General features: G+C 43.4%; 1 protein-coding gene across 1 annotated transcript; it reads left to right on the top strand.

Moving 5' to 3' along the window:
- The first annotated feature begins 497 nt into the window (after positions 1-497).
- On the top strand, positions 498-16,514 carry LOC307002145 (E3 ubiquitin-protein ligase TRIM11-like). Its single transcript, XM_079619449.1, has 4 exons — positions 498-1,129; positions 13,704-13,857; positions 14,007-14,054; positions 14,289-16,514. The coding sequence occupies exons 1-4, from the start codon at positions 566-568 to the stop codon at positions 14,945-14,947; spliced, it is 1,425 nt and encodes a 474-aa protein (XP_079475575.1). The 5' UTR covers positions 498-565; the 3' UTR covers positions 14,948-16,514.
- The last annotated feature ends 3,830 nt before the right edge of the window (positions 16,515-20,344 follow it).

The following is a 20,344-nucleotide window of genomic DNA, read 5'->3' as shown; positions in this document are numbered from 1 at the left end:
ATTCATGTATATTTATGCAATTATATACATAGCGTATCTTGTCTTTATGATTGTTTTTTGTATGTGTTTGTTTAATTTATGAGTAATGTAAGTTGTTTATGATAAATTATAGTATATTGTCATTTTGTTGCTATATAGTCTAACGTTTTGTATCATTTATATGAACGTGAAATATTTACGTTCTCTTACAGTGTTCTGAAGGTGTTGTGAAGTTAATAAGGACAATAAACAGACAAACATCAGTGAGAGACCAAATTTCCTTTATTCAAACCTGCTACAATTGAACATCAAAGTGTGGTTTGAACGCCCCGCCCCCAGCTATTTCTGGAGAAACACAATAGAGTTTTTGCATTTTGCAAATAACATCCAGGTGTGTGGGAGTATGGTTGACAAGGACCAGGAATGAGAAACCTGATTTAGAGACTTGCAGATGAACCTGTTTTACAGACGTCATTCAAACACAGAACCAGAAAACCAGGAATCACCTTCAGGGAATCACATTCAGAGTTCAGGTCAACTTAACTGTAGTTGAGCTGTTGTGTGTTTGTGTGTCTCATGCAGTGAAATGGCAGAAGCCAGAATTTCAGTGGATCAGAATGAGATGTGCTCAGTGTGTCTGGATCTCCTGAAGGATCCAGTGGCCATTCCCTGTGGACACAGTTACTGTAAGATCTGTATTACAGACTGCTGGGATCAGGAGGATCAGAAGAGCGTCTACAGCTGTCCTCAGTGCAGACAGACCTTCAGTCCAAGACCTGCTTTAGCTAAAAACACCATGCTAGCTGAAGTGGTGGAGAAACTGAAGAAGACTAAACTCCCTGCTGACTGTTACGCTGGAGCTGGAGATGTGCAGTGTGACGTCTGTACTGGAAGAAAACACAAAGCCGTCAAGTCCTGTCTGCTGTGTCTGGAGTCTTACTGTCAAACTCATTTTGAATTTCACTCCCGTAAGCCACATAAAGTGACTGATGCCACTGGACGACTGCAGGAGATGATCTGCCAAACACATGATAAACTCCTTGAGGTTTTCTGCCGCACTGACCAGAAGTTTATATGTGTGCTGTGTACGATGGACGATCATAAAAACCACGACACTGTATCAGCCGCAGCACAGAGGACAGAGAAACAGGTATGAAACTAGACACTGATGAAATAATGTTGACACTGTTTATATTGGCACCATATGATCAGGAAACATCATTCACACTGCAGACGTCCGATCAGCGGGTGAAGAAATGCACGTTACTGTCTTTCCTCGTGGCAAAGTAATTTGATTAAGTGAAATAAATAAAAATGTATGAATTAACTTGTTATTTCATCTGACTTCATAAATGAAAAGGTTTTAATGATATCTGTGCATCATTAAATGTGAGAGTAAATTTTTTGCAATTTCGGCACAGGCTTTGCAAACAGACTTTTACGATGTGTCAGTCAATCAAAGCAGTGACTAAACGATAAACTTCACATAGTTCCTCTTAGTAGGATAAAAATATTATGTTATTTAAACTGTGATTAAATTATATATAGAAAGTGATCAAAGTACACTCCCTTCTTTTAATCAAACAGCACAAATTTATCAGTGACTTACGCTGCCTTCACGTGCTTTCGGAATTATTATAAATACAGTCATGGTCAGAATTAATGGCACCCTGTAACATCTTAGGCTTGTTCGACTTGAACCGGCGCTGCACAGACCGATCGGTTTATGAATCAAAGTACCGCAAGAGCGATTCAAAAGCATAAGGAGAGTCTGCTCTCTAATAGCTCTCACGGTACTTTGGTGTCATACACCGATCGGTCTGTGCAGCGCCGGTTCAAGTCAAACAAGCCTTGTGCCTTGTCATGTGATTTCCCTGTTAGTCATGTGATCCTGCTATGTGTTCCCTTGTCTGTGTCATGTTGTCATTGGTTGATTGTTTCATTGTTCACAGATGTCCCTTGTCTTGTCATTTGTCTTGTGTATATTTAAGCCCTCTTGTTTGATGGAGAATTGCAGAGATTAGTTGAGTCTTGGGGTCAGAAAGCCTATAAAAAAAGAATAATAATCCTTACATCACCACATTTTTAGGAGGGTTTCAAGAAAAATCCTCCTCGCTCATCCAAAAACAAACGCCAGCATATTCAGTTGTCAGACACGACTGGATCTTCACACGGCACAGGGTTCTGTGGTCAGATGAAACTAAAAAATAGCTTTTTGGCAGCAAACACGCTAGAAGGGTTTGGTGCACACAAGGATAAAAAGTACTCCATGTGTACAATTGAATATACCATTGGATCTTTAATGTTGTGGGCATATTTTTCTGCTGGAGGTCCTGGACTTCTTGTTCAGATACATGGCATCGTGGATTCTATCAAATATCAATAGATAAATCAATACCTGATGCCTTCTGCTAGAAATCTTATAATGGGCCGTAGTTGGATCTTCCATCAGGACAACGATCCAAAACAAACATCAAAATCAACTCAAAAATGTGTTACGGAGCACAAAATGAAGCTTCTGCCATGACCGTCCCAGTTCCCTGACCTGATGAGTGGAGCGAACTGAAGAGAAGATGCACCAACATGGATCTGGGAATCTGAAGGATCTGGAGAGATTCTGTATGGAGGAATGAAGGATCTGGAGAGATTCTGTGTGGAGGAATGAAGGATCTGGAGAGATTCTGTGTGGAGGAATGAAGGATCTGGAGAGATTCTGTATGGAGGAATGAAGGATCTGGAGAGATTCTGTGTGGATGAATGGAGGATCTGAAGAGATTCTGTGTGGAGGAATGAAGGATCTGAGAGATTCTGTATGGATGAATGATGGATCTGGAGAGGTTCTGTATGGAGGAATGAAGGATCTGGAGAGATTATGTGTGGAGGAATGAAGGATCTGGAGAGATTCTGTATTGAGGAATGAAGGATCTGGAGAGATTCTGTGTGGAGGAATGAAGGATCTGAGAGATTCTGTGTGGAGGAATGAAGGATCTGGAGAGATTCTGTATGGAGGAATGAAGGATCTGGAGAGATTCTGTGTGGAGGAATGAAGGATCTGAGAGATTCTGTGTGGAGGAATGAAGGATCTGGAGAGATTCTGTGTGGAGGAATGAAGGATCTGAGAGATTCTGTGTGGAGGAATGAAGGATCTGGAGAGATTCTGTATGGAGTTATGAAGGATCTGGAGAGATTCTGCATGGAGGAATGAAGGATCTGGAGAAATTCTGTGTGGAGGAATGAAGGATCTGAGAGATTCTGTGTGGAGGAATGAAGGATCTGGAGAGATTCTGTGTGGAGGAATGAAGGATCTGGAGAGGTTATGTGTGGAGGAATGAAGGATCTGGAGAGGTTATGTGTGGAGGAATGAAGGATCTGAGAGATTCTGTGTGGAGGAATGAAGGATCTGGAGAGATTCTGTAAGGAGGAATGAAGGATCTGGAGAGGTTATGTGTGGAGGAATGAAGGATCTGAGAGATTCTGTGTGGAGGAATGAAGGATCTGGAGAGATTCTGTATGGAGGAATGAAGGATCTGGAGAGGTTATGTATGGAGGAATGAAGGATCTGGAGAGATTCTGTATGGAGGAATGAAGGATCTGGAGAGATTCTGTATGGAGGAATGAAGGATCTGGAGGGATTCTGTGTGGAGGAATGAAGGATCTGGAGAGATTCAGTGTGGAGGAATGAAGGATCAGGAGAGATTCTGTGTGGAGGAATGAAGGATCTGGAGAGATTCTGTATGGAGGAATGAAGGATCTGGAGAGATTCTGTGTGGAGGAATGAAGGATCTGGAGAGATTCTGTGTGAAGGAATCAAGGATCTGGAGAGATTCTGTGTGGAGAAATGAAGGATCTGGAGAGATTCAGTGTGAAGGAATCAAGGATCTGGAGAGATTCTGTGTGGAGAAATGAAGGATCTGGAGAGATTCTGTGTGAAGGAATCAAGGATCTGGAGAGATTCTGTGTGGAGAAATGAAGGATCTGGAGAGATTCAGTGTGGAGGAATGAATGATCAGGAGAGATTCTGTGTGGAGGAATGAAGGATCTGGAGAGATTATGTATGGAGGAATGAAGGATCTGGAGAGATTCTGTGTGGATGAATGAAGGATCTGGAGAGATTCTGTGTGGAGGAATGAAGGATTTGGAGAGATTCTGTGTGGAGGAATGGAGGATCTGGAGAGATTCTGTGTGGATGAATGAAGGATCTGGAGAGATTCTGTATGGATCAATGAAGGATCTGGAGAGATTCTGTATGGAGGAATGAAGGATCTGGAGGGAGGAATGAAGGATCTGGAGAGATTCTGTGTGGAGGAATGAAGGATCTGGAGGGAGGAATGAAGGATCTGGAGAGATTCTGTGTGGAGGAATGAAGGATCTGGAGAGATTCTGTGTGGAGGATTGAAGGATCTGGAGAGATTCTGTGTGGAGGAATGAAGGATCTGAGAGATTCTGTGTGGAGGAATGAAGGATCTGGAGAGATTCTGTGTGGAGGAATGAAGGATCTGGAGAGATTCTGTAAGGAGGAATGAAGGATCTGGAGAGATTCTGTATGGAGGAATGAAGGATCTGGAGAGATTCTGTGTGGAGGAATGAAGGATCTGGAGAGATTCTGTAAGGAGGAATGAAGGATCTGGAGAGATTCTGTATGGAGGAATGAAGGATCTGGAGAGATTCTGTATGGAGGAATGAAGGATCTGGAGAGATTCTGTGTGGAGGAATGAAGGATCTGGAGGGAGGAATGAAGGATCTGGAGAGATTCTGTGTGGAGGAATGAAGGATCTGGAGAGATTCTGTGTGGAGGATTGAAGGATCTGGAGAGAGATTCTGTGTGGAGGAATGAAGGATCTGAGAGATTCTGTGTGGAGGAATGAAGGATCTGGAGAGATTCTGTGTGGAGGAATGAAGGATCTGGAGAGATTCTGTAAGGAGGAATGAAGGATCTGGAGAGATTCTGTGTGGAGGAATGAAGAATCTGGAGAGATTCTGTGTGGAGGAATGAAGGATCTGGAGAGATTCTCTATGGATCAATGAAGGATCTGGAGAGATTCTGTATGGAGGAATGATGGATCTGGAGAGGTTCTGTATGGAGGAATGAAGGATCTGGAGAGATTATGTGTGGAGGAATGAAGGATCTGGAGAGATTATGTGTGGAGGAATGAAGGATCTGGAGAGATTCTGTGTGGAGGAATGAAGGATCTGGAGAGATTCTGTGTGGAGGAATGAAGGATCTGGAGAGATTCTGTGTGGAGGAATGAAGGATCTGGAGATATTCTGTGTGGAGGAATGAAGGATCTGGAGAGATTCTGTATGGATGAATGAAGGATCTGGTGAGATTATGTGTGGAGGAATGAAGGATCTGGAGAGATTCTGTATTGAGGAATGATGGATATGGAGAGGTTCTGTATGGAGGAATGAAGGATCTGGAGAGATTCTGTATGGAGGAATGAAGGATCTGGAGAGATTCTGTGTGGATGAATGAAGGATCTGAGAGATTTGTGTGGAGGAATGAAGGATCTGGAGAGATTCTGTGTGGAGGAATGAAGGATCTGAGAGATTCTGTGTGGAGGAATGAAGGATCTGGAGAAATTCTGTATGGATGAATGAAGAATCTGGAGAGATTCTGTATGGAGGAATGAAGGATCTGGAGAGATTCTGTGTGGAGGTATGAAGGATCTGGAGAGATTCTGTATGGATGAATGATGGATCTGGAGAGATTCTGTGTGGAGGAATGAAGGATCTGGAGAGATTCTGTATGAAAGAATGAAGGATCTGGAGAGATTCTGTGTGGAGGAATGAAGGATCTGGAGAGATTCTGTATGGAGGAATGAAGGATCTGGAGAGATTCTGTGTGGAGGAATGAAGGATCTGGAGAGTTTCTGTATGGATGAATGAAGGACCTGGAGAGATTCTGTATGGATGAATGATGGATCTGGAGAGATTCTGTGTGGAGGAATGAAGGATCTGGAGAGATTCTGTGTGGAGGAATGAAGGATCTGGAGAGATTCTGTATGGAGGAATGAAGGATCTGGAGAGATTCTGTATGGAGGAATGAAGGATCTGGAGCGATTCTTTGTGGAGGAATGAAGGATCTGGAGAGATTCTGTGTGGAGGAATGAAGTATCTGGAGAGATTCTGTGTGGAGGAATGAAGGATCTGAGAGATTCTGTGTGGAGGAATGAAGGATCTGGAGAGATTCTGTATGGATGAATGAAGGATCTGGAGAGATTCTGTATGGATGAATGAAGGACCTGGAGAGATTCTGTATGGATGAATGAAGGATCTGGAGAGATTCTGTATGGAGGAATGAAGGATCTGGAGAGATTCTGTATGGAGGAATGAAGGATCTGGAGAGATTCTGTGAGGAGGAATGAAGGATCTGGAGAGATTCTGTGTGGAGGAATGAACAGTATTGTTTCTTCACTTTCAATAATGCAACAGTAGCCTATTGTTTTTTCAATAAAACTTAAATTGCTTAAGTGCTATTAAAAGTTAAATTAAAGAGAGAGGAAATTAAAAAGAAAAAAATAATATATATATTAAAGCCTTTTCATCACACAAATATGAATTTAGCAAACTTTGCCCTTTAATTCTGTAAATTAAACAAAGGCTCTAATTACATTCCTAGTGTATTCAAGTTGTTTCGAGTTCAATTTACACAATATAATACAGCTAAGATATATAGATAGATATATATATAGAACTAATTAGATAAGTGATAAACAACGCACAGGTGAATGACATTGCTAATTAGACAGACTGGGGAAAACTAGGTCACATGGACCGTATAAATGGAGCAACTGCGGAGGGAGGGCGGGGGCTCTTGAGGAGGGCGAGGAGCAGAGGAAGGGCAAAACAAAAACTAGTCCAAATAATTTTCTGTGGGTGAGTGGAAGGTGGGAGGAGCCAGGGGACAGCCAGGAGCTGAAGGGGTCTGATGATGTCCCAGGCCACAGTCAGCATGGTGTACCCGCGTTGCGTCGCAGGAGGGAGGAGTCATGGATGAAGCTTTGTCGATGGAACCAGGGGAATGAACTTCTGCAACAAAACTGCCCATGATGGAGCCGAAGAGACACAGAGCCAGAGTGACACCCGAGGGTCCGGAGGGCCAAGGCCGAGCTGATGGCTCATGGGACAGAGGTGGAGACGGAGATCCGGAAGACCGCTGCAGAGCCAGTGCGACCGAGGATACCGGTGGAGGCGGAGGGAAGGCGGAGCCGGTAGAGCCGTTTCATCTTTCAATTTCCCCAATTAAAAATTAGTTTTTTAATTTCCCCAATTAACATAAGTTACTTCTGGAGATCAAGAGGGCGCCTGTGTGTTTGGCTTGCCGTCTGTTGCTCTTGTGTTTTCTTTTCTGCCTGTCTGATCTATCGTTTATCTGCTGTTCGCGGCTAGTGTATGTCCGTCAAGCTCTCCTAGACATCCGTATCTCTATTGGTGATTCACTTACGAACTTACACACAGTGGACTTGGGCTGCCCCCTCCACAATCCGGGAGAGCCTTCCCGAACGATCCTCCGGCACGATATCTGCTGGTGGCCACTAAACCCCGCACGGAGAAAGCGACGGAGGAAACATGGAACACGCGCAGGTTACATCACGAAACTGAAGACCTTTTTACAAGCTGGCAGTTCGCTTCGGCGCAGCTCTGCTGCCTGGCACCCGCGGGATGCGGTTTACCAATGTCTTCGTCCTGTTTTTCCCCTTCATCTGAGTCCTGTCACTCGGGCTGATCTCCGCAGTGTTGGCCTCTGCTCTCGGCAGAACGGAGTTAATCACGGAAATCTGCGCTCATTGAGAAAGGCGCCATCATCTCACGTGATTATTCCTCCTCCCAAACTGGCACTAATCAACGCACGCTCTGCGGTGAATAAGTCCTTCTTATTAAACGACTTCTACTCCTCACACAACTTGGATTTTATGTTCATCACAGAATCCTGGATAAAGGTCGGTGATTTAACTCCCTTCTCAGATCTGGTTCCAGCAAACTGTACATTTTTTAACTCTCCTCGTCTGAGTGGTCGTGGGGGTGGGATTATAACTGTTTTAAATAACTCCTTCTCCTCACGCTGTCGGCTAGTCACTGAAACGGCTTTCCCCAGCTTTGAAACTCAGCTTCTCCACCTAGACATGGAATGGTCCCATCTGCCTAGGGGTGATATATCGTCCTCCACACTCCACTAATGGTTTTATACAGCAATTTACTGAGTTCATTGGCAATATTGCCACAAACTATGATCGCTTCCTTCTGGTGGGAGATTTTAATATTCACGCCTGTTGTCATTCAAATTCCTTGTCGCAGGAGTTTCTTGACTTAATAGATGCTTTTAATCTCCTGCAGTGGGTCAAAAACTCTACGCACATTCAGGGCCATACATTGGACCTTGTGTTATCTTATGGGATCGATGTCACTGATATTGTATTCTCTGATTTTCTGCTCTCCGATCACAAGCCTATTCTATTCTCACTGTCTCTTCCGGAGCTCTCTCAACCCACTACTGCACCTGTTATGTCGCGGGTCTACTCTCCCCAGTTCAGCACTAACTTCGACCAGTGCTTTGCTGAACTATGCTCACACTTGGACTTGGACCAACCATTATCTGACCTGGATACAGATCAACATTTCAGCCTTTTAAATTCTGCCTGGCTTAAGGTAGCAAATGTGACTGCTCCTCTCAAGCCTCACAAATCCAAACCAAAATCTGATCTGTGGCAAAACTCTGAAACTCGTCACCAAAGACAAAGTTGTAGAAAGGCCGAACGCAAATGGAAACGAGACAGGCAAATTGTCTCCTTCCATATGTTCAAAGACGCTCTTACAGCATACCAGAAGGCTGCTAAGTCAGCTAAAGCTGCATATTTCTCTAATTTAATTGAATCCAACCACTCTAACCCAAAGGTCCTGTTTTCAGTCATTCAGTCTGTTATAAATCCTTATTCTAAAGTGTCTGTTGCCTCTGATGCTCTATGTGAGGATTTCCAGAGATTTTAGACAAAATCACTAAATTAAGACTTAGTGTCGGCCCTAACTTAACTCTCTCCCCATTCGTGTCACCTACTTCTTGTGTTTGGGAGGTTTTTGATCCTATCAACCTCCAGACACTAAAGGATGTGAGCGCCAAGCTCAAACCTTCATTTTGTCCAAATGATATCATTCAGCCAAAATTTCTAAAGTTAATCATCAACTCTGTGGGTCCAGGTTTGGTATCTCTTTTTAACAAGTGTCTCAATACGGGCTCTGTTCCAGCTAATCTTAAAGTGGCTACGGTCACTCCTCTGCTCAAGAAGCCTTCACTGGATCCCTCTGGTTTCTACCAACTTCGCTTACTATCTAAAATCAAAGGCTTTCTCACTCCGATAACTTTGGAAATGGCGGTTCATGCATTCATCACGTGTCGGCTAGATTACTGCAATTCACTTTACTGTGGGATATCAGTTTCTCAAATTGCCCGTCTTCAGTTGGTCCAAAATGCTGCGGCCAGACTTATTTTTAACTGTCACAAATATGACCATATCTCTCCAATTCTTAAATCGCTACACTGGCTGCCAGTCCGGCAGAGAATAGATTTTAAAATCCTCCTATTTGTTTTCAAATCTTTACACAACTTAGCTCCTGTCTATCTCTCCGAACTAATTCATCCCTATACTCCGTCCAGAAGCCTAAGGTCACACGATCAGGCTCTGTTGGTAGTCCCTCGTGTCAGACTTAAGCGTAGAGGGGAGCGTGCTTTTGCAGTGGCAGGGCCTCGTGGAACGCCCCTAGAGATCCGAACGGCCCCCAACCTTTCAATCTTTAAGTCTTTGGTAAAAACCTACCTGTTCTCTTTATCATTTTGATCTCTTTTTTTTTATTATTTCTATTATTTTACTTCCGAGTCTCTGATAAGGCTACTCGTAGCTCTGCTGCTTTCTATGTGTTTTATGGGTTGTTTTGCTGTTTTTAATTCTCTTATGTGTGTTCTGTAAAGCACTTTGGTCTGTCGAAGCGGCTGTTTAAATGTGCTATATAAATAAATGAACTTGAACTTGAACTTGAATTAAGTGCCATTTGAGTTCAGTTTTGAATCAAAAGGAAGAATACAGTGCAGTCAGTTGGACGTACAATGGATACAGATCGAAAACCCACCACTTGAGGTCGACTTTGCACCGGAGCCATCCTTTTTTTTCTTTTCTTGTTTTTCCATGAGAATGCGAGATCTGATCTGTTATCCAGATACAGAAGCCACTTAATGTGGACAGGTGTAAACGCATCGTGTCCTGATTGGCTTATGATCCGATTGGATCACGGTTGATCGCATGTTAATGTCAAGTGTAAGCGCAGCCATAGAGTATATATATACTAAAACTAATGAGATAAGTGATGAACAAGGCACAGCTGAAGGACATTGCTAATTAGACAGACTGGGGAAAACTAGGGCTGCGTTCCAGTCCACAATTGTCATGCCCTTCACTTGCTAACTTCCCTCTGTCTCGTTCACTCGGATGTACGTCCCTCAGCACGGCAATGCAGCGCAGCATCTCGTTCCGCTTTTTCAGGGAACAGGGTTACAGTCAAGTCAACTGGAACGTTCCCTTTTAAAAGCGTAACGAGATGCTGCACTGCTTAGCGCATTGGGAACGAGAATGCCCACGCCGCTGTGTTTGAAGGTGTCTGGAGTCCTTACGGTTGTGTAGGTGAGCTCACAAGAACGCAAGAAAGCCCTAGACATTAGCTTGTGATGGCGACTCAAGGACATCAGAGCCCGGAGTGACATGAACATCCAAGCTATAAAATCTTTTGAATGTGTGTTGAGAGGACCAGCCTGCCGCATCACAAACAAATTGCAAGGGGGCGCCCCTTGCCAAGGCAACAGAGGAGGCGACCCCTCTGGTGGAGTGAGCCCTTAGACCCGTTGGCGAAGCTTGGCCGCGCGCCTCATAGACAAGAGCAATAGCATCCCTGATCTAATGTGACATGGTCTGTTTGGTGGCGGCAGTCACTCTTGTGACAGTACATGCAGCAGCTCCGGTCTCACAGAAGTGGAGACCACGCCGTTGAAACACGGAGGATGATGAATAAATTGGATTCTGTATCCTATTTGTACTGTGCTTAATACCCAAGCAGAAACGCCTGGCAGAAGTTTCCACAAAGTTTTCAGACTTTTTGATAGTAGTATCAACTTTAATACTTCCTTTTGAGGGGATGTTAGATGTTCCGTGTCCTGGATGAAAGCAGGATACATGGAACATCTAACATTTCACTGGAAACCGCTGCCCCCCGAAGCACCAGAGGTGGCGGGGATGGAGAGGTTTCGTGGGGGTAACGAGGAGGGGCGGTCAGATATAATACGCGCTCCGTCCCGCGGGGGGCTACCCTGGGTGCCAGACCATCAGGACTTCTTCTTTCTGTTGATGATTGTCGTGAGGTCTGGCTTGGGAGGTTGCTGAGCACGACGAGCCTGTCCCTAATTTTTACTAGGGGGAGCGCGGCTCGCCACGCTCTGCTTTTTCACCTCCCTAGGTCTTGAAGGACCGGGGAGAGGTTGGGTGGCCGATGGCCCCTCCCCTTGAGTGCGGCGAGGAAGGAACTGAACAAACGCCTCCTTCTGTTTCTTAACCTCTCTGAACCTGGTGACTACTGTGTTGACCATGTCGCCAAACAGGCCAGAGGGAGAAACCGGGGAGTCCAGAAGAAAGACACGGTCCTTATCTTTTATCCCTGTGAGGTTGAGCCACAGATGCCTCTCCGTGCTAACTAAAGCAGACATAGAATGGCCGATGGCACGGGACGTTTGTTTAGTGGCACGGAGAGAAAGGTCTGTGGCTCGGCGCAGGTCAGAAAACTCTTCCTCATCTATCGTAATGCCTGCACTGAAGTCCTTCAAGAGGTCAGCCTGGAATGCCTGTAACACAGTCATTGTGTGACTGACATACATCCCCCTAGTAAAAATTAGGGACAGGCTCGTCGCGCTCAGCAACCTCCTAAGCCAGACCTCACGACAATCATCAACAGAAAGAAGAAGTCCAGCCTGACCTGCAGCTTGGTAAGCTTTACCCACGAGAGCCGATGTTGTTCTGCATGGCTTCGTGGGGAGGGTAGGTCTCTTTAGCGAATATGCAGACCCAGGCGAGAAATAGCTCACGAGCGTCTCTTCAACCTGAGGCATCTCCGCATACCCCCGTGCCTTCGATCCCACGATAGTCGAAAAGTTCGACGTCAAGGGAACAAAAAAACGAGAGGTATATGGTTTTCTCCATGACTTAGATGGCTCACCATGGAGGTCCTCGAATAAGGGGAAAGACTGATGTTGTGGTCCGTCCCCCCCTGCCACCGGACAGAAACCTATCCTCAAGCTTACTGCGTTTGGGGGTCTCTTGTTCGCGAGGCCAGTCATGCTGTAATCTGGCCACCGCGCGAGTAACCACCTCAAATAATTCCTAGACGGATTTATCGCCATGCGAGGAACGCTCAGAGGTTGGTTGCTCGAAGTCCGCAGACCCAAGATATTCATCATCGTCCCCCGCATGAGCCGAAGAAGCACCAGGGTGCGCTTCGGGATCACGCGAGGGAACTTGTGGATCTGGTGAGCAAGCAAACGTAAGGGACGGACCCGTCTCTTGCTCGTCAGCCAAATCCATTCGGGAGCCCCACGATGTTAATGCGGGTGCAGACTGAAAGTAGCCAAGACGAGCACAAAGCATTTTAACTGTGAACAGTTCACAATGCTCGCACTCTCCTGACTCCAATGCAGCGATCGCATGCTCCTCCCCCAAACAAACAAAGCAGAAATCGTGTGTATCCAGTTCTGACATAGGACAAGAACATGGAGGGATACAGCACTTACTCTGTTGACTCATTTCTATTTCTATTTTTTACTTTTTCTAAACTCTTTATAGATCGTTGAGAGATGAGAAAGAAAAAATCTGCACACTGCCAGTGATAAACTAAACTCCTAACAAAGATCTGTAGTAGATAGAGAGGAGATAAATGCTTGCACACCAAACACAGAGAGGTCTCTGAAGACAAAGACCTGACGCCCTGACGCGACGTCACCGACCGAGGCTATATTACTTCCGGTCGATTCCATCGACGTGTTTACACACTATATTCACAGCGGGTCACGATTAAAGACGTTCCCAATGCGCTAAGCAGTGCAGCATCGATGGTAGCTTTTAAAAGGGAACAGCAATGGGCTGAACTGAAACGTCCTAAGCCCTTGATCACTTGGAATCAGCTATGGAGTTGATTTATTATTTACATTCCCTTTACATTTATTACAATACATCCCTTTAAGAATGTGTTTAATACAGCATCCAAATGTATATAGGTTGGTTTGGGTTGTTTTAAATGATATGTAATTAAAAAATATGTAATTATCATGGAGTTGTTTGTGGTGGTGGTGGTGATTAGACGAGATCTGCGGTGACATCACAATTGTGTTGCATTGTGGTATATGGAGCTGCCTGAAGTGTACAGCTGAAGTAGACTCGCTCCCTCTGGAACGAGGGTCTGTCCATATAAACTTCACGAAGTGGAACGCACTTCAAAATGGTGGCAGGGATTCCCCCGAGGGGAAGTGCTTAGGGAAGTTTGCAAGTGCGTGTCTAAAAGTGGACTGGAACGCAGTCTAGGTCACATGGACTGAACCAAAAACACAAAGATACATGTAACAAGACAGAGCATACATGTAACAAGAGCAGGTTATTGGCTGAAGTGTCGAGGTGATGAGCTTTGATTTCTGTTTTCTCTAGAGTTTCCAGTCTCTCTCAGCTCCTCCTGAATCTACAGACGTAAATGACAATCCCTTCAGTTCTCTCTCCTCTTTTGATGGCGTGAGAGAATCTGTCCGTCAGCTGAGAGACAAACTGGAGGATTTCTGCAGACAGAAGAGGATCTCTGACAGAGGTAAAGTCCTGGAGATTCTGCTCTCAGAAATGATCCTCCATCATCTCAGATCATGTGGAAGATCATATTAGAAACGTCTGAGGAACGGATGCAGGATCATTTTCTCTTGACATGATAATCACACTCTTCATGTCTGTTGATTTCCACAGTCACTCTCTCCAACATTGTTCCCAGGACCAGAAACGACTTCCTACAATGTAAGTCACTAAGAAAACCAGCAGAAAACTCAGTGTGTGTGTTCATGTTCTTCCTGGAGAAGTGAAGAAAACATGACAGAAGAGTTTATAGTTGATCATGTAAATGATGATCTGCAGGATATCTGGTAAACTTTACTGAGACACTGATGATATATTGAACATGAAGCGTTCAGATACATTAAAAGATCAGCCAGATTCATAATTCCTGATTCTGATGTGTTTTATCTCCATCAGATTCCCATCGGCTCAATCTGGATCTGAACACAGTAAATGAACACCTCCGTCTGTCTGAGAGGAACAGAGAGATTACTGACACTTTCCCAGAGTTTCAGTCGTATCCGGATCATCCAGACAGATTTGATCATTATGCTCAGGTGTTGTGTAGAGAGAGTGTGTGTGGACGCTGTTACTGGGAGATTAAGTGGAGTGGTGGACGTGTGTTTATATCAGTGTCATATAAGAGCATCATCAGGAAGGGACGGGGTAATGAGTGTTGGTTTGGATCTAATGATCAGTCCTGGAGTTTGTTCTGCTCTTTCTCCAGATTCTCAATCAGACACAATAACATACAGACTAAACTCCCTCTAAAGCCCATCAGCCATAGAATAGGAGTGTATGTGGATCACAGTAGAACAGGAGTGTGTGTGGATCACAGTAGAACAGGAGTGTGTGTGGATCACAGTAGAACAGGAGTGTGTGTGGATCACAGTAGAACAGGAGTGTGTGTGGATCACAGTAGAATAGGAGTGTGTGTGGATCACAGCGCAGGAACTCTGTCCTTCTACAACGTCTCTGACACCATGAGCCTCATCCACACAGTCCAGACCACATTCACTCAGCCGCTCTATCCTGGGTTTATGGTTTATTATAGATCATCAGTGAAATTGTGTTGATGAATCAGAGTAGATTGTAGAGATCTTCTACCCATAATGCTTTATGCTGCATGATAAATCACTGACTGTCACATGCTGGCTTGACTAGATAATCCAAGATAAGAGGCTTGACGCAGAAAGACAACAAACACTCACATTTAATAAACACCAGCACGAAACATTAACACAAGACAATTTAAATGTTAATTTATTTATAAAGCATGATTAAAAACAACTGCCGTTGACCAATGTGCTGTACAAAATGAATAACCATTAAATAAAATACAGACAAAGACACAAGTAAACAACAAAGCATAGAAAGAAAGATCTCATGAATTATATGCCAGATCAAATAAAAAAGATTTTAACTTAAGATTTAAAAGAGATAGATGTTGTGGGAGCAGATCTGATTTGAACAGGACATGAACATCAGATGACTGAGGGTTTAAATACACTAGATAACAAGAGACTGCCCTTGTGAAAAAGAAGTGTGCTTAATTGTATTGAAAGCGTACTTTTTGTGTGCTTAAAATCATAAAAGTATACTTTTTGAAAAGTGCACTTGCAGATAATATAATATAGTTCAAATTAAATACCACTTAAGTGTACTTAAAGGGAATGCACTTTAATGACAATATTTCTTAACACACTTAAGTGCACTTTTTACAAATGCACTTTGTAATAATGTCTAATTAAGTTTAACTTAAAGCAAGTACACTTTCATCACAATATTTATAAACATACTTAAGTGCGCTTTTTACAAATGCACTTTGTAATAATGTCTAATTAAGTTTACCTTAAAGTACACTTTTATCACAATATTTCTTTACACACTTAAGTGCACTTAAATGCACTTTTTAATATCTAATTAAGCTTAACTTTAAAGTAAGTACATTTTCATCACAATATTTATAAACACACTTAAGTGCACTTTTTACAAATGCACCCTGTTATAATGTCTAATTAAGTTTAACTTAAAGAAAGTACACTTTCATCACAATATTTCTTAACACTCTTAAGTGCACTTTTTACAAATGCACTTTTTAATAATATCTAATTAAGCTTAACTTTAAAGTACACTTTCATCACAATATTTATAAACACACTTAAGTGCATGTTTTAAAAAGGCACTTTGTAATAATGTCTACTTAAGTTTTACTTAAACAGTTATTTTGATGTATTGACTAATATACTAAATAAAATAATTATTTTAATGGAAAAAATTGAAAATAATTGTTTTGAATTTCAACTCAAGTGTGTTGTCCAAAATTATTTTGTTGATGTATTTTAAATGTGTTTAGTCTATATTATATACTGTGTGCATTAATGCACTTGAAATGTATTTTTCCTCTAAACTGCAATACATTTGTTTATACAGTATACTCCAGTACAACTTATTGTTGACATTATCACCAGCTTCTGCTCTATGAACTCAATTAAAAGTGTCAGTTTTCTACATAATATTTGACAATAAAATGTCATTTATGAGTGGAGTTCTTAATGTAATATTAATGTATTGTACTTTACATCTGTGTACAGAATACTTTTAATATCATTATGTTGATCTAAGTCAATTAAAAATTTAATTGTGAGCAAAGTTTTTTTTTTTTTTTATTCTTTTTTTGCTTTTTAACTATACACACGAACATATACATGTACCAAAAAAAACAACAAAAACACAAAACAAAAAAGGGAGAAAGAAAACAAACAGAGCAAAAACAAAACAAAAACCAAAAAAACAAAACAAAAAAGCCTCTCAGTATTTTACATTGATATTCTATACCTCCTATTTTCTTAGTCTTTTATTAACACCCTTCAAAGTCCGTCACATTTTAAGAACGATCTGAAAGGTCCCCATACTCCATCAAAAACTGTATGTTTGTCTCTCAAAATATAAGTCATCTTTTCCATTGTCATATTTGTTACCATTTCTTTTAGCCAACGTTCTATACTTGGTGCACAAACACTTTTCCAATTTAACGAAATAAGTCGTTTTGCTTGAAGAATGCATATATTTATAAATACATACTCTTTCTTTTTTAACTTCATCTCCTTAGGAAATAAATGTAATAGAAAAAGTAAAGGTGACAGTGGAATATTAACATGAAGGATCTTCTCTATCATTTCTTTCACACCTTTCCAGAAACGTTCGACATCTTCGCACTCCCATATGCAATGATATAATGTACCTTTAGACTCATTGCATTTTAAACAAGTGTCAGGGACATTTTCATTATATTTATGCAATAAAACTGGAGTTATATAAATCCGCATCAACCACTTATATTGTAGCAGTTTCAAACGTGTGCTCGTTGTTTGTGCTTGAGCCTTTTTACATGTTTCCATCCAGTCCTCCAACTGAATATCCTCGTTAATATCCAATCTCCAGGCTTCCAGTTTGTGGTTTGAGGAGTCCTTTGATCCTGACACCAGCATATTGTATAGTGATGTAATTAAGCCTTTACTTGAACAATTTCTTGTAATCTCTTTTTCTAAAATAGACAATGCTGGCATATCCAGAGAATTATTTTGTGATTTAAGTATGAAATTTCTTATCTGTAGATACTTAAAGAAATGTTTTTTAGGAATATTATATGTATTGACTATTTCCTCAAAAGACATAAGTGTCATGATTCCTGTATTGTGTTCCCCTTGTCTTGTGTCGACTTTTGTTATTTCCTGTCTTGTCCCATGTTTTGCAGTTCCCTGTCATGTTGATTAGTTTCCCCAGGTGTTTCAGATTAGCCACGCCCCCTTGTTATCTTGTTTAGCTTGTTAGTCTCTGTATTTAAACCCTGTGTCTTGTTTCAGTGTTTGTGGGTTCTTGTCGTTGTAATGTTGTTTGTTCTGTTTCAGTTCCCGAGTTTAAGTCTGTCTAGTTTTGAGTTTATTTATTAAAGCTGTTGCACTTAGATCCTGCTTTCTCCTTTATTCAGCCTGCTTCATTACAGAAGAACCCACCAACTAATGGATCTAGCAGCAGCTTTGGGGAGTCTCCAGCCAAGAAAGCGGCCACGCCTAATTCTGGTTCCCAGGATAGCCACCACCACGTTGCCTGAGAGTCTCCAGCCAAGAAGGCGGTCACACCTAATTCTGGTTCCCAGGATGGCCGCCTTCACGCTTCCTGAGCTTCTTTCTGTTCCTGAGATTGCGTCTGTTCCAGAGTCTGAGCCTGTTCCTGAGCTTCACGTCACTTCTGCCGATCCAGAGACTGAGCTTCACGTCACTTCTGCCGATCCCGAGACTGAGCTTCACGTCACTTCTGCCGATCCAGAGACTGAGCTTCACGTCACTTCTGCCGATCCAGAGACTGAGCTTCACGTCACTTCTGCCGATCCAGAGACTGAGCTTCACGTCACTTCTGCCGATCCAGAGACTGAGCTTCACGTCACTTCTGCCGATCCAGAGACTGAGCTTCACGTCACTTCTGCCGATCCAGAGACTGAGCTTCACGTCACTTCTGCCGATCCAGAGACTGAGATTCACGTCACTTCTGCCGATCCAGAGACTGAGCTTCACGTCACTTCTGCCGATCCAGAGACTGAGCTTCACTTCACTTCTGCCGGTCCAGAGTCTGAGCTTCACGTCACGTCAGCCCGTTCAGAGTCTGAGCTTCACGTCACGTCAGCCCGTTCAGAGTCTGAGCTTCACGTCACGTCAGCCCGTTCAGAGTCTCGTCCCGCCGAGACTGAATCTGTTCCTGAGCCGGTGTCTGTTGCTGTTCCTGAGCCGGTGTCTGTTGCTGTTCCTGAGCCGGTGTCTGTTGCGCCGCCGTGGCCGCCTGAAGGGTCGTCTCCTCCCTGACCGCCTGAAGGGTCGCCTGCGCTGCCTGCTCCGCCTGAAGGGTCGCCTGCGCTGCCTGCTCCGCCTGAAGGGTCGCCTGCGCTGCCTGCTCCGCCTGAAGGGTCGCCTGCGCTGCCTGCTCCGCCTGAAGGGTCGCCTGCGCTGCCTGCTCCGCCTGAAGGGTCGCCTGCGCTGCCTGCTCCGCCTGAAGGGTCGCCTGCGCTGCCTGCTCCGCCTGAAGGGTCGCCTGCGCTGCCTGCTCCGCCTGAAGGGTCGCCTGCGCTGCCTGCTCCGCCTGAAGGGTCGCCTGCGCTGCCTGCTCCGCCTGAAGGGTCGCCTGCGCTGCCTGCTCCGCCTGAAGGGTCGCCTGCGCTGCCTGCTCCGCCTGAAGGGTCGCCTGCGCTGCCTGCTCCGCCTGAAGGGTCGCCTGCGCTGCCTGCTCCGCCCTGGTCGCCTGCACTACCTGCTCCGCCCTGGCCTCCCGTCTTGCTGCAGTCTCCAGGCCCTCTTCTGCTCCACGGGCCTGGCCCTCCATCCCGCCCCCGTTTCCACCTCCACTCCACCACCCTCCTGGACTATTGTTTTCTGAGGAGCGTCTGGAATCCGCTCCTTAAGTGGGGGGCTATGTCATGATTCCTGTATTGTGTTCCCCTTGTCTTGTGTCGACTTTTGTTATTTCCTGTCTTGTCCCATGTTTTGCAGTTCCCTGTCATGTTGATTAGTTTCCCCAGGTGTTTCAGATTAGCCACGCCCCCTTGTTATCTTGTTTAGCTTGTTAGTCTCTGTATTTAAACCCTGTGTCTTGTTTCAGTGTTTGTGGGTTCTTGTCGTTGTAATGTTGTTTGTTCTGTTTCAGTTCCCGAGTTTAAGTCTGTCTAGTTTTGAGTTTATTTATTAAAGCTGTTGCACTTAGATCCTGCTTTCTCCTTTATTCAGCCTGCTTCATTACAATAAGTGTGTTGTTAACATATAAATCTGCTATCTTTCGTATGCCCTTGTCTGCCCAAATCTTGAAACCTGCATCTAATCTGCCTGGTTTAAACTTTGTATTGCCCCAAATGGGACTAAAACAGGATAGAGGGTAGGAGACACCTAAAAACTTTTTCACATCATACCATACGGCAATCATATTTCTAACTATAGGATTGGAAAAAATTTTTTTTAGATCTTTCAATTCGGATTAATATAAAAATAAATGTAAAGGCAGGTCCGATTTGCTAGCAGAAGATTCTATATCCACCCATGGTGGGCAGTCTTGGGATAAAAAATAAAACATAATAGTTCTAAGTTGGACAGCCCAATAATACCAAAGAAGGTTAGGACACTGTAGGCCTCCTCTCTCATAAGGCAAGTACAAGAGTGTCAGACGAAGTCTGGAACCTCTGTTATTCCAGATGAATTTAGAGAATAATGTTTTAAGTCTCAGAAAAAGAGGTTTAGGGGGAGGTAGAGGAATGTTCTGGAATAGATATATAAATTTTGGCAAAATATTCATTTTCAAGATATTTATTCATCCAATTAAAGATATGGGTAAGGACATCCATCTTTCTATAGAGCTACTAACACTATCAAGGAGTGGATCATAATTTACTTGCACAACTTCTTCTAATTTTGGTACAATTTTAACACCCAGAT

This window comes from Phoxinus phoxinus, assembly GCF_949152265.1.
Source record: "Phoxinus phoxinus genome assembly, chromosome: 7".
NCBI classification, from domain to species: domain Eukaryota; kingdom Metazoa; phylum Chordata; class Actinopteri; order Cypriniformes; family Leuciscidae; genus Phoxinus; species Phoxinus phoxinus.
This window is presented reverse-complemented; position numbering and strand designations above follow the sequence as displayed.